Source organism: Lutra lutra, chromosome 8, assembly GCF_902655055.1.
Source record: "Lutra lutra chromosome 8, mLutLut1.2, whole genome shotgun sequence".
Classification (NCBI taxonomy): domain Eukaryota; kingdom Metazoa; phylum Chordata; class Mammalia; order Carnivora; family Mustelidae; genus Lutra; species Lutra lutra.
In genome coordinates, this window is record NC_062285.1 from 80,028,114 (window position 1) to 80,043,651 (window position 15,538).

General features: G+C 37.0%; 1 protein-coding gene across 25 annotated transcripts in view; it reads right to left on the reverse strand.

Annotated features, from left to right (window-relative positions):
- Positions 1–15,538, reverse strand: part of CAPRIN2 (caprin family member 2) — a 48,222-nt gene that overhangs the window by 3,935 nt on the left and 28,749 nt on the right. For 9 of the 25 annotated variants that reach the window (XM_047739621.1, XM_047739622.1, XM_047739631.1 and 6 more), the window contains 8 exons: positions 14,480–14,602; positions 13,054–13,135; positions 11,777–11,832; positions 8,669–8,773; positions 6,457–6,603; positions 2,973–3,141; positions 1,418–1,600; positions 601–701 (listed from right to left, as the gene is read on the reverse strand). In XM_047739621.1, coding sequence (XP_047595577.1) covers positions 601–701; positions 1,418–1,600; positions 2,973–3,141; positions 6,457–6,603; positions 8,669–8,773; positions 11,777–11,832; positions 13,054–13,135; positions 14,480–14,602 — 966 coding nt within the window. The remainder of the gene's footprint in view (positions 1–600; positions 702–1,417; positions 1,601–2,972; positions 3,142–6,456; positions 6,604–8,668; positions 8,774–11,776; positions 11,833–13,053; positions 13,136–14,479; positions 14,603–15,538) is intronic. The other 16 variants (XM_047739624.1, XM_047739633.1, XM_047739640.1 and 13 more) reach the window with 9 other exon arrangements.

The window sequence follows — 15,538 nt, forward strand, 5'->3', positions numbered from 1 at the left end:
TACCAAATACATACTTAAAGGTTTGTAAAACTTCAAATCTAAAAATCCTGATGCAATACAGTCATATCACTATATGACCAATAACAGGGAGAGCCCAAGATCTCCCTTTATTATCAGTCTTTTATTATAGTTGTAAAGAAGATCTGCTGAGTTATTCCAATAAAAATAAACCAAAAAAATTAAACATATCAAAAAGGCCTTTCCTACACCTGGTACCTAGAAAAGTTAAATTGAAAGCAATACAATGAAGTAAAGCTCACAGGATCTGGAGTTAGGAAACTTGGATTCTCATCTCCTTTCTACCACCAGCTTATTGAGTGACCTTAGACAAGTTACTTGTTTCTGAACCTCAGTCTCTCTTGTAAGGTGGAGGAGTAAATGAGTTAATACAAACAACGTGATAAAGTCCTTAAGACCTTCCAAGTTCTGTGTAACAGGCAATTGTCATTCATGCTCTATGGGCTACTGGAAAAGCTTCCAACTCAACTACTCTCCACAGTCCTGACAAGTAGTTCTAAAACAAAGAGCGCCTTATACAAAATAATCACCCGCTAAACATCAACAGCTGTATAACTATTCAACTACGACAACTATTCTTACCCTTTGGGAATAAGGTGTTCCAGGATATTCTCTAGCTTGGAACTGTAGCTGGCTATAATTTCCATTGGTAATTGAAGGTGGTCCTCTATAAGTATCAAAACCTAATAAATAAACAACTTAAATAAAATTATGGGCAAAATTATAATGAAGTTTAAAATAGTCTAATTCTATACTGCTTTAGAAGTTAAACTGATCCTATAATACCATAGATTTATTCCTTAAGCAAACTCTGACATTGCTTCCACAATAAAACACATATTTATAAAATATCACTGACTTTAAATAAGCCAACTGTAGAAATTTACTACTGCTTGAATATACGTGGGGTTCAGAAACTGGGGTAGCTAAGGCCTGTCTAGAGCACTTCTGCTAATACCAAGCAGTGACAGAACATATGGAACCATCTCTAAGACTTAGGAGATTATCACTATTATAGTCTCAAAGTTTATGTTTGAATCTACAGTATCCTCTGTTAGACAAACAACTAGATAGTGGGCATTGCCTAGTTATGACATATTTTGAACACTCAAGTCAATTAACAAAGGAAAGTACTTAAATATGAAAACCAAAATTCATCACTGGAAAAACAAGATGCTCAAATTTTCACTTCAGTAAGTCACAAGATCAATCTGCTTTTCATACAAAAAGTTCCTCTGTTGTACAGACAACAGGTACATTAGAAATACTGCATTTTGCAGGAATAGGGAATTCTCTACCACAATATGGAGGGCAACTAAAAAAGGAATAAGATAAAGTAAAAATAGTTAAATACATAAACAAAACAATTCAGTATAATGAAATTTTGTTCAGAGCATACCTTTATAACCACCAGGGGACCGATACGAATTGGTTAGTAATCTCCCACCACGAGTACATCCTCTAACAGATCCCCGGCTATTGACAAATGGTTGAGAGGGTCTGGGAAATACATTCGTCTGTGCTGGGTAAAAGGCAAGGCTACCATTGCTTACTTGAATAGTTCCATCAGGATAACTTGCTGCTTAAAGAAACAGTTTTAGAGTCCAAGAGTTAAATGGTAACAAAGATTTAATATTCTTTATACGTAAAAGTCATTGTATATCAAAACCTTCAATACAATTTTCTCCTTTAAAAAACTAAAGTTACTATATATATGTATGTTTACAGAGATCCTGGAAGCTATACATATATATATACTTAGGTAACAGAGTATTATTCAGCCTTACAAGGGAAGGAAATTCTGACACGTGCTACAACATGGATGAACTTGAAGACACTATGCTGAGTCAAACAGGCCAGTCACAAAAGGACTAATACTGTATAACTGCACTTACTCTAGGTTAAGCACCTAGACCAATTCATAGAGTAGAATGGAGGTTTCCAGGGGGCTACAGGGAGAGGCGCTGGAGAGTTGGTGTTAAATGGGTAGAGTTTCAGTTGGGGAAGATGACAAAGCCTAGAGAAATGTTGGTATACAACACCAGCTGTACAACAATCTGGCTGTCACAGCGCTATACACTTAAAGGGTTAAACGGTAAATTTTGTTATGTATATTCTATCACAATTCAAGAGAAAAAAGGCTAAATATTCCAGACCAAGGAGTAAAAGACAATGAATTTTAATTAATACTGTGACTAAGAAAGCACCTGACAAGTATGCCTTATGTAAATCATCTGCCCTATGTTTTCACCGAAGTACATATGAGAAGAGAACAAGATCATGGGTGTCTAGGTCCAAGGATTTACATTTAGTACCTCTTGTTAGATTAACCAAGTACCCAGAATGCCCAATTCATTTGCTCAGGCTTAAGTTTTAGAAAACTCAAAAAGGGTCTGAAATACCAACACTAAAAATCTACAGGTGTTTATTAAATTAGGAAATAACTACAAAGTTGCCTATCCTTTCATGTATTAGACTAGCATGAAATAGCAAAACAGGTTTTCATCTCCAAGCAAACAGTGCAATAAGTACACTAAATTGTATCTTCACCTTGATCAATGCTTTATTTAAGAGGGGCAAAGGGAGGAAAGACCAAACAGCGGTCTGCACTAAAAGATTTAACAAGACGGTTTCAAAACCTTCCTAAGAGCAGCTATATAGTGCCCTATGTACCTCTCCATCACTGTCCATGACAATCAAAGCAATCAGATTTTAAAATGCAAGCATACTTCAAAGTTAAATCAACCAACTAGATGCTACCTCTACAAAAGTAAAAATTAAGAGGTGAACTTAACTAAATAGAAGAAAAAGCATTTAAGTGTTTCCCAACACTTGAACATGTGAAGAAATAATGCTTAACTAGTCAAGAAAGAACCCCTCAACTATTACTGCGCTGCCTTCCATTCAATTAGCTGTCATCTAAGTCTTCAAAATATCCTATGCAAAGATCTTACCAGTCTCTTGAGAAAGGACAGTTTGTTCTACATGTATAGCTGGCAGTTGGCACTGGGGTGGTGTTTGTGTACTTGCTGTAGTAAAACTTTGATTGTAGCCAGATGAATAAGGGGATTCTTTTATTTCTTGTTCTTTCCGTGGAGGCAGAGGTGCATTAACATTAAATACCTTAAAAGACAAGGGTATGCCGAGTCATTTGCGAAGTTTCATTGAAAATTATTAAGGTTGACAGCTAACAAAACTGCAACCTTCAAAAACTTCTATTTGATGAGCAAAGGACTTGAACTGACATTTCTCCAAAGAGAAATGGCCCATAAGCACATGAAAAGATGCTTAACATCATTACTCATTAGGGAAATACAAATCAAAACCACAATGAGATATCATGTCATACCCATTAAAATGGGTGTGACCAAAAACAAAACAAACAGAAAACCTAAGCATTGGCGAAGATGTGGTGTAAATAGAACTTCTTGTGTTACTGGCGGAAATGTAAAATGATGAAACCAACTGAGAAAAGAGAATCATGATTCCTCAAAAAGTTAAGCATAGCAATACTGTGTGATCCAGAGATCACACTTCTGACATATACGCAAAAGAATTAAAAGCAGAGGGGCGCCTGGGTGGCTCAGTGGGTTAAGCCTCTGCCTTCAGCTCAGGTCATGATGTCAGGGTCCTGGGATTGAGCACCGCATCGGGCTCTCTGCTCAGCGGGGAGCCTGCTTCCCCCCCTCTCTCTGTCTGCCTGCCTTTCTGTCTACTTGTGATCTCTCTCTGTCAAATAAATAAATTAAAAATCTTTTTAAAAAATAAAAAAGAATTAAAAGCAGAGACTGAGGTTTTGTATGCTAAGATTTCAACATCTATAGTTTGGTTCTAATCTATAAAGTTTAGATATTTATTACACATAAGCACAAAATATTATTCCTAACAGGCAAAAGGTGGAAACAATCCAAGTGTCCATCAATGGCTAAATGGATAATCAAAATGCAGTACAGGGGTGCTTGGGTGGCTCAGTCGGTTAAGCATCCAAATCTTTATCTCAGCTCAGGTCTTGATCTCAGGGTTGTAAGTTCAAGCCTCATACTGGGCTCTAGTGTGTGGAGCCTACTTTAAAAAAAAAAAAGGGCAGTATAACCATGAAAAAAGAATGAAATTCTGATCCATGATACAACACGGAAAACCTTGAGAACATTATGTTAAGTGAAACAAGTTAGACACAAAAAGGACAAATACTGTGATTCCATCTATATGAGTACTTAGAATAGGTGAAAGTCATAGAGGCAAAAAGTAGAAGAGGTTACCAGGAGCTAGAGAGAGGGGGGAATGAAGAGTTACAGCTTAATGAGTACAGTTTCTGTTTTGGATGATGGAAACATTTTGGAAATAGTGGAAGTGGCTGTATAACCCTGTGGCTGTACTGAATGTCACTGTATTATACAGTTAAAATGGTAAAACACTGAATTTTATGTCATGCATATGGCAAAGAAAACACTTTTATTTGGTTTCTAATAGATATAAACTGAAGTACAAAAATTAATCTTCCTTGGGGCACCTGGGTGGCTCAGTGGGTTAAAGCCTCTGCCTTCAGCTCCGGTCATGATCCCAGGGTCCTGGGATCAAGCCCCGCATCCGGCTCTCTGCTCAGCGGGGAGCATGCTTCCCTTCCTCTCTCTCTCTCTCTGCCTGCCTCTCTGCCTACTTGTGACCTTTGTCAAATAAACTAAAAAAAAAAAAAAAAAAAAATCCAAAAATTAATCTTCCACTGCTAGAGTATCTTATAATGCATACTGAGAATGAAAGCTACACAGGGCAAGATTATTTTCTCAAAAATTAAAAATGAATGAAAAAAATCTCCCATCTACTAAATTTCTACTATATGGCAGACAATGACCTGTCCAGACTCTGGCCATTGTCTATAAAATAGCACTTCCATTACTCTCTAGTCCCCTTACCCTGCTCCATGTTTTCCTATAACACACAGCACTTGATAGTATTATATGTATGAATATTTTTCTCTCAAGCTCTCTACTATGAAATATAAGGTTCTTGAGCATAAAGATCTGTCTCGTTTTCATTGCTAAAACCGAATCCCAGTGATTAAGAACCGTGTCTGATTTCATTACTACCTGTTTGTTGAATGAATGAACAAATAAAGGAACAAATGAGAACCAATTCATACTGGATAGGATTCAAACAGGTACAGAAGACAGACTGGCATAAGAAAAAAAGGTACTGCGACAAGAACATACAAGGCAAGTACATGAAACTTGCCTGGAAGGTCATACCAGACTTCGAAAGTTACTAAGTGTCAAGCAAAGGACTTTTCAATTGCATTCTGTAATACATCACTGTTTGCTTTTAATTAGGAACAAGGAAAAAGTTAGTAAAACAAATGTGACAATACTGTACAGGGTGGACTGACAGGGTAAAAGGGAAAACAAAAACAGAGATCCAAGGGCCCAAGGAGGAAGTGATAAGATCAGTGAATTCAGGTGTCTGAATTTATCAATCTCCCTCCCTGAATTGTACCTGCTTTCCATGGCCACTCCACTGGCTCCACCCCTCCACCACTCAAAAATACCCTAAGTGGGGCATTAAAGTATCATCAAATACTTATTGGCTAAGATTTTTTTTCCCCTAAAGAGCTGTTTTATACTATTCTGTTTCACAGAATAAACATATAAACACAGTTGTATTATTACCTTTAAAAAAGGTTTAAACAATTTGTAGAGGAATATGTAACTCTGAATACCAAATTGGAAAAATTCTCTAAAAACCAGCAGAAGACCAAGATGAAATCAACATAAGTTTCAGGAATGACAGAACACCCAAGGATGTGTTCTATATTTCAGGTTTGATGCTATGGAACACCACTAGTGTGATATTAGTAATGGTTAGTATTATTAAGCTGTTCACAGAAAATTATGTTTCTCGGGGCGCCTGGGTGGCGCAGTCAGTTAAAGCATCCAACTCTTGGTTTCCACTCATGTCTGATCTCAGGCTCATGAGATCAAGCCCTGTGTCAGACTCCATGCTCAGTCTGCTTAGGTTTCTCCCTCTTCCCTCCACTTGTGTTCTCTCTCAAATGAAATCTTAAAGAAAGAAAGAAAGAAAGAAAGAAAGAAAGAAAGAAAGAAAGAAAGAAAGAAAGAGGAGGGGGAGGGAAAAAAAATTATGTTTCTCAGCCACACAATTCATTTAAATAATATGGATCCTCAGCTTTGCCTACGACTCATTTTCTGATAGGGAAAAATATTCTGATAAAATACCCATTAAAAATTCTCAAAGCTTTGGATTTAATACTCTTCCACTACAAATAATATTTGCATTGGACAAAAGTAAATTATCAACCCAAGTAAGAGTAATAATTCAAAGGCCAAATTCTTCACATCCTGAGTACCCAGTAATGGATGTAAGAGAAACAATGCCTTTTTTAACAGGAATAATGAACTGCAGTCAACATTCACGTTTCATACTCACTGTCTGCATGGCTTGAAAGGGCGCTGTGTTAATGGTTACTGAACTACTACTTGCTGGAGGTGACTGGAAGCCCTGTTCAGAGCCCTTTGACATGGGAGGATTTGGAGAAGCTAGTGAAGATGGTTGCTTGCTTGGGGGCACTGCTGCCTAGGGAGAAGAAATGCAGCATCAGCCAATCATCTGCCACATAACAAGCAGTTAACTTACACTAAACCCCAGACTGGCATAAGTCAGCAAGTTCTATAGGATGACATTTGGACACAGGAATGCAGAAGAATAGCTTTGCTTACAATTTCAAATCCCAACTGCTGAGGATGCACACTAGCATTTGCTTTCCACAGTTTGCTGACTAGGTGAATAAGTCTTACTATTAATCAGTCTAACAAATGAGGTGCTCAACTTTTTATGACTACTTAGTCCTTTCCAAACCCTGAAATGGTATTTTCCAGCTAAGAATTGAATATTATTTCAAATCTATAGAAGAATTAAGAAAAATCTTAGGTTAGTTGCTTAGTCAGTGTTAATTTTTCTTGATTTTCAAGTCTTGTTCCTGGATCTCTAAGTCAGCTGCCTAAAAAAGAAAACCAAACCTGATCTAACTTAAATAATCCTTGCCTATAGTAATAAGCAAGTCCTTGATATAACAGATTACAAATCCAAAGCTTAAAAAGATTACCAAAAACCAATCCCAATCAGATTATGAAGCAGAGAGCTGTGACTCACTTGGTCACACTTTCCTCTTAACATGAGGAACCAAGTAATTTTAATTTAGGCCAAGTCTGCACCATAAAACTTAATGTGTATCTGTATTTTCTTATATTCTATAATGAGCACATTCTCTTGTGTAATGGTTAACCAAAAATAGTAAAACCTAAGAGTTGCTAAATTAATCCAAAAAATCATGGTCTTGCTGTATCTACTTCAAGGTTTTGTTCAAACTTAGCAAAAACTATCACTTTAGAATTGAAAGCACAAACAATATAGATGTTAGGAGTGCTGACCACTCCCCTACCACAGTCAAATCTGCATAGAACTTTTGACTCCCCAAAAACTTAACTCTTAATAGCCTACAGTGACAGGCAGCCTTACCAGTAACATAAAAAGTCTATTAATACTTATTTTGTAAGTTGTATGTATTATATACTGTGTTCTTACAATAAGGTAACCTAGAGAAAAATATCAAGAAAATCATAAGGCCCATCAATTGATGAATGGGTAAAGAAAATGTGTTATGTGTTATGTGTACGTACACACACACACAATGAAATACTATTCAGCCATAAAAACAGAATGAAATCTTGCTATTTCCAACAACATGGATGTAGCTAGAGAGTGTAATGCCAAGCAAAATAAGTTGACCAGAGAAGACAAATTCCATGTGATTTCATTCACATGTGGAATTTAAGAAACAAAACAAATGGGCAAGGGTGGAGGAGAAAAAGAGCAATAAACCATAAACAGACTCTTAATCGTAGAGAACAAACTGATGGTCACCAGAGGGGAGGGAGTGGGGAGATGGGTTGAGTGAGTGATGGGTATTTAGGAGGGCACTTACTGTGATAAGTACCAAGTGATTTAAGGAAGTGCTGAATCACTAAATTGTACACTGCATGTTAACTAATTGGAATTAAAAACTTTTAAAAAAGAAAATCATGAGGAAAATACATTTCCAATACTATACTATATTCATAAAAAAAAAAACAAAAAACAAAAAACCACACACCATGTTATAAGTGGACTTGCGCAGTCCAAACCCATCTTGTTGAAGGGTCAACTGTACTGTCAAAATGCTCTTGAGAAAATTACCCAAAAAGAGAATATAACTCTTTCCAACTGAGGCAGTGCTAACACTAACACTAGAAACTTACTGAGCCTTCAGTTACAGTAGATTTTTCCACTAAGGATTCCTTGAATATAAATACAGTGAGGAACTTGAACTTATCCTACCTAGAACTTTTCACCTTTTTTGACATCAGCAATTCAGACATATTTTTTTATCTGATAAGGCAATCACTATTAAGTCTATTTATATGGCAAAGTCACAACAATGTTACCTGTATAAGCTCCAAAACCACAACATCTACAGAAAGCAATACATGAGTAAAGTATAAATGTTAAATCATTCAACTGACTGTGCTTACAATGCATAAGGTAAGCTGGTTCTGCTATTCTTTAGACAGAAAAAGAAATTAAATAATTGGTCTCTTATTACCTCAGGAGTCTCTGAGGTCATAAATTCTGTTTCAGATCCCGAAGAAGCCTGATCGGTAGCAACCAAGCAAGCATTTGAGCTACAAGTAACTGAAGAAGCAGCAGCCTAGACACAGGAAAATATAGTAAGACATTATAAAACACATGTTTTGTTCACTTCTTACTTCTTGGGCCTTAGACTTCCTGTTACTCTTACCAAGCACTCACTAGTGCCAAATACTATACCAAACACTTTATACATACTAACATACTGAATCCTAATAATAACCCTGTGAGGTCGAAACAACTATCCCTATTTTATTGACAAAAAGGAAGAGGCAAAGAAAGGTTAGGTAATTTACCCAAGATCACACGAAAATTAACTGTTAGAGCTAAGAGTTAAACCCAAGAAGTTAGCTAAATTGCCTTTCCAGGGCTGGTCACCAAAGCTACACAACTAATCCCATCCTCATGGTCAAGATTCTTGGCCCTGGAAACCTGGGCCAGATTTTCCATCTGGCACTCAACAGCAGTTCATCAGAAACAGCTCAGCGTACATGCAACACTCCAGACACAGCTCTGCCAAGGATCTTACTAACTATGCTTTCACTCAGTGCTCCCAATGTCTTAAAGAGATATGTAGAAGTACAAATAGAAAGGATACATAAATCACAGTGGCATCAAAATTCTAACAAAAAATTAAAGCTAATAATATTTATGAAACAAAAATTAAAGCTAATATTTATAAAACAAAAATTGAGAGCACAGCAGAACTAAGGTTTTGACAACTATCACCAATAAAAACCTGAAGTGAGGGGCGCCTGGGTGGCTCAGTGGGTTAAAGCCTCTGCCTTTGGCTAGGTCATGACCCCAGGGTCCTGGGATCGAGCCCCATATCAGGCTCTCTGCTCAGCAGGGAGCCTACTTCCTCCTTTCTCTCTGCCTGCCTCTCTGCCTACTTATGATCTCTGTCTGTCAAATAAATAAATAAAAATCTTAAAAAAAAAAAAACTGAAGTGGCTAGAAAAGAATTCTGTGGCACAAAGATATTAGAACATAACACAGAGAGATCTATAAAAATCTAGCAATTGCATAGTCTGAAGTATCAATGAATCTACTCCTTTTATCTAAATGCTTTGAGATGTGACTCTCAGAAGCCCAAGTAACATAATGGGTACACTGGAAACTAATGAATGGCTATCAAATATCTGGAGCAGTTATGTATCAGTGACCTTCTAGAGGTGGTCACCAGAAAAGCCACTTCCTGGGAAGGAAATGGAGACCAACTTTAAAAAGGTCTTAAGAAAAATCATTTTTAAATCATTTGGAACACTTTATATACCTAAATAGGAATAATTTAGATCTGACCAAAATATCAGAATTATTATGAGGCTATAGTGTTTCTAAAATTAGGTCTTTCTTCTGGCCCTCTCATTAAAGTAACAAGAATTGGGCCTGGCTGTTGTGGGGACATAACTCTCTCTTGCCCGAGAGAGTTGTTAAGGCAACTCAAGGCACTTGATACTTAAGCTGTTCAATTTTAGTTAAAAGATTCACTTAACAACAAAATAGAGACACATTCTTCACATCAGTATTATTCAGAAGTTATGGTAGTTCTTGCTTACAAATTATTGTTAAGCAGACTAGCTGAAGATAGTTTTAGGTATTAGTGAGTAAACGTGAGCTGGAGACCAGTGGTTCCCAAAAAAATGGATGTGCAGATTCACCTAGGAAGCCTATTACCAATACAGATGACTAGATAACACCCCTGGAAATTCTGATCTGACAGGTCTAAGGTGATATCCAGAAACAGAAGTGATCAAGGGCTTCTGATGCAGCCACCCAGAGACCTGCCCCTGAGAACTGCTGAACAAGACCAGTAGCTTTTCAAAAAAATTTAACTAGTCAAATGAAAGCCTCGTGTAGAACCTAACAGCTAAAACAAGATAAAATGGAACATTTAAAGCAATCATTGGAGTGAGGGACCCAACTCAACAAATGCATTTTTTTTTAAGATTTTATTTATTTATTTGACAGAGAGAGATCACAAGTAGGTAGATAGGCAGTCAGAGAGAGAGAGGAGAAAGCAGGCTCCCCGCCAAGCAGAGAGCCTGATGTGGGACTCGATCCCAGGATCCTGAGATCATGACCTGAGCTGAAGTCAGAGGCTCAACCCACTTAGCCATCCAGGCGCCCCAACAAATGCATTTTGAAAGCTGAGCCACACCTTATCAAACTAAATATAAACCACTGTAAACAAATGGTATTTACTCAGAAGTTTTTGGACAGGAAGGCAACAACTGTTGAGCCATCTGGTCAAAATATTTAACCTGTCAGAGCTGTTACTGTTAAGAAAATTGCCATAAGGTTTTCAGACGGATCATGAGAAGTTTGTTTGGTTTTCTTTTTTTTTTTTTTTTTAAATAATAAGCAGAAAAGCAGCAAACCTCAAACTTACTAATGATGGAAATGCAATGTGGCATCAGGGATCTCAAAGATCTGGTCCCTCAGGTTAACTCGTATGTATGGAGGGAGGTGGGAAATTAGCTAACCATGGGTTAATCAAAATGAGTAACTTTCTTTAGACCCTTTACAAGCTGCTATACCAAGTGACTTAGGGAGCTCAACGGCAAAGAAAGATTCCCAAACAAAGAACCTCTGTATTCTTCAGACTTGCTTTTTCCTTACTAGAATCAGCTAGCCTTTTCTTTTCTAACAGATATCTTCTTCCCCATGGTCCTTAGGTAACCTTTCAAGGACTAGTTGTACTTAATCTAAAAAACTAGATGACCCTAGAACATTATTTTCAATAATTTAGTAAAGTATATTAGAAATCAGTAAGTCTAGGGGCGCCTGGGTGGCTCAGTGGGTTAAGGCCTCTGCCTTCAGCTCAGGTCATGATCCCAGGGTGCTGGGATCGAGCCCCGCGTCGGGCTCTCTGCTCAGCAGGGAGCCTGCTTCCCCTTCCCTCTCTGCCTGCCTCTCTGCCTGTGATCTCTGTCAAATAAATAAATAAAAAATCTAAAAAAAAAAAAAAAAAGAAAGAAAGAAATCAGCAAGTCTAATCATTCTTACCCAACCAAGAGTTTCTTCCCTGAATAGCCAAAAAAGATTACTTTAGAGAAGTTACCTGTAACGGCTCTTGAAGAAAATCACTTTGACTGGATAGATTTTGTTCTGTAGATGCTGCGAAGAGTGAAATCAACAGTAAACAACTGAGAAGAAAAGTTTATGCAATCAACTGAGTGGAAACTAAAGTTATCACTTTACCAAAAAAGCACTGATGAAAGAACTAGATCCCAAATTCACCATGAGTCTTCTACTAGAGCTTTAAAAAGTCAGAGGATCAGTGATAAACAGAATACTAGTCCCTTCTATAATATATAATGATGCTTTAAGGTTAGAGGGGCAAAAGCAGCATTCCAAGTCTCCCAAAAGAACTATTACTCTAAAAAATAACTAGTAATAGTAATCTGGAAGATAAAATCTGAGCTATCATGAATAGTAATCAATTACTTACAGTCAAGTTCCAAGTTTCAAAATAAGTCTTAGCTGAGTCATAGGTCTTTCCAGAATTTTTTCTCTTTGATCATGTATACTAATATAATTTTTAATTATACCATTTTGGTTTAGTTTCTTCTTGTTAATGTCCATCACTTTTGTTAATTACTCTCTACTCTCCTTACTTCACCCATGAATTACTATACCAATCTTCTAGTTGGTGTCTGCTCCTCACTACAAACTGGACTATGGCTTTAATTACCTCATTCCTCCCCTGAGATAAATGAGTGTAGAGCAAGAAGTCTAAAGTTTGTACAACAGATCAGATTCAATTCTAAGCTGCATCATTAGTTATTGTGTTAATCAGTGTACCAAATGTGAGGTAATTTCACTCATAATAAGGACTGAAAAGTTTCCGCACTAGACTTACGGAGTGGAAAGGACTCTAGTCACTTCAAAAAAACATATATTGCAAAAACAACCATTGCACATCTCCATTCAAACATCTGGAGACTTTCCCTAAAATGCAAACAGAGGGACACCTGGGTTCCAGAGTCCTGGAATCAAGTCCCGCATCAGGCTCCTTGATCAGCAGGGAGCCTGCTTCCCCCTCTGCCTGCCTCTCCCCCCTGTTCATGTTCTCTCTCTCTCTCTTACAAATAAATACATCTTTAAAAAAAAAAAAAAGTATTCTAAAAAATAAATAAATAAAATGAAATGTAAATAGACCAGATGAGTATACTAATGTCTTAATGGTAATTTACCCTTACATAACTGATGACATATAGATACACTTAGAATAAATCAGCAAACAGACATAGTCTAACACTTATAAAATTATTTGTAAAAGAAAACAACTATTAAACCTATGCATGTTTATTCTGAGTATTAAGGATGAGTACATACCTACGGGGCTACCTGGAGTAGTTGAAGGCGGCTGTGACGATGGAATTGCACTTGAAGGTTTGTCAAAATCCAGAATAGATTCCTAAAGACAAGATTTTAAAGCATAACTAGAAACAATTATTCATTTAAAAGCTAATACCAAAGGGCGCCTGGGTGGCTCAGTGGGTTAAAGCCTCTGCCTTCAGCTCGGGTCATGATCCCAGGGTCTTGGGATCGAGCCCTGAATCAGGCTCTCTGCTTAGCTGGGAGCCTGCTTCCTCCTCTCTCTCTCTCTCTGCCTGCTTGTGACCTCTGTCTGCCAAATAAATTAAAAAAAAAAAAAAGCTAGTACCATTAAATTATTTATGATGTCATCCATAGCTATTAGCTATAAAGAATCTAGCTAGTAACTATCACAAAATGTTAATAACTTAGTCTTCATTAAGAGGAAAAAGAGAGTTAAAATCTAAAGTAACTGTCAAACCTTAAAATTATGTCAAGTAATTCCAAGGCTTACCTTGGGCGGGGGGACAAAAAAAAAACCCACTTGACTGGAGTTCTTAAACATAAGCATTAATCCTATAACCTCACTTTTATTATGCCCAACCAAAGAGGGTTTAATTATCTTATCTCAACCACTAAACTAGCTCATGCAGTTATTAAACCTTTCCTAATGAGAAACCATTCTCTTCTCCCATCTGCCTATCTTGGTTCTCCTAGAAATGTTTCCAACATTTTGAATACTTAAGCTACACTTGTAGTAATCACTTTAGTTTTTTCCTTTATCTTCACATAACCTAAGTAAGGAAGGAATTCCCTCATTTTACAAGTAGAGGGTTACAGGCTAAATACTTTGCCACAGATTTTACAACTAGTAAATAGCAGAACTGAGATTAAACACAGGTCTACCTCCAGAATTCAGGATCTTTTTACTACACAAAAATATCTTATTTGTCTACTTCTTCCCTCAGTAATTACCATACTATCCTGAAATTCTGTAAGACTCAGTACAACACAATTTAGCACCTAACTACTGCCATAGCACTACCATCTTCTACAACTGGAATAACAACTTCTTGAAGGTGATAAATGTCTTAGGATTTTCTACACACAACAGCACCTACCAGATACCAAGCAGAGTAGGTCCTCACAGTCTGAGTGGAAATCACCAATGATCTACAGCAGAAATTATTTAAGCACTTATACTTTTTAAATGTTTAATTCATTACTCACAACAAACGTAGGAATAAGAACTCATTTTTCAAAAGACACTGAAACAGTGAAGTAGCCTTCCTGAACTGTGTAAGCTAGGAAGCAGCAGAGCCAGGATTCACCCATATTCTGAACACCAAAATCTATGCTCTTAACAATTTCATTGTAATGCTTGAGATCAGAAACTAGTAGCCCCAGGAATATCATTCAAGATTCATTTAAGAATGACTCATACTTGCATAAAGTTACAAGTTCCTTGAATCTGGGTCATCAGATCCTGCAGTTTTTCTTTCCTCAATACTGGATCCTTTGGAAGGGTCGAGGAAGAACTTACAGGCTGATGCATAGGCTTAGGCACCTACAAAATAAATCCGTAATGTTTAAGAGTGAAATTCACATCCAACATACTAATTCAGTAAACTCAGCTAGCTATCACTGCATCTTAATGAAATCAAGACACATAGCAAAATCCATTTATCGGATTTATCTTAGATGAAGAATTTCCACATAAATGCATTTTCTAAATAATTTAACCCAACTTTAAACACTTTTTCCTCTTCAGAACACCTTTAATGGCAATATTTCTAAAACACCCTTTTTTTAAAGGGAAGACCGAAAATAACAGAACTTCCTTGCCAAAATTTTTTCATTGTAATCAGCTTATGTCCTTTTAAGATGCCACTAAGACGACATATAAGTGATTCTTTCCCAGAGGAAAAAATTACTACCTTGTTAAATATACACCCCATTGTTAAACATCTGATTTCAGAAACATTAAGGTGAAAAAATATATACATATACATTCTAAAATTGAGGAAATATGCTATTACATTTTGTTACCAAGTAAGTATACTTTGGGGGGCTACTTATGTTTATAAAGAGGCTAGTCTTTACACTAAATCACTTACAATGCTGTATACCCTGAATTGGACCTAATGCTTGTATAGTTAACTTCTTACAGCTGCCAGTGTGCCTCCCCCTACCAGACCAGCTCTTCACCTTCTAATTCACCAGGAAGTCACACAGCTAAGCCTGTCCAAATCGTCATAAGAGTTAAGAGACCCTAAGTGAAGAGATCCTCTTAGGAGGAAAGTACAAGCTTTAGTGATTCATTTCACATTATCTATCTAGTCTCTTAACCTGGAACTTTATTTTTCCCTTGACTGTACTTATTCATGTTCTAGACAGCTGAGATTTCAAGACAGAGAGACAGTATACTGTACAGAAAAGTGTCCTCTCAGTCACTGAAAGGCCCTGCAACTTCACTATAATGCCGTCTGTACCATTAAAAGCA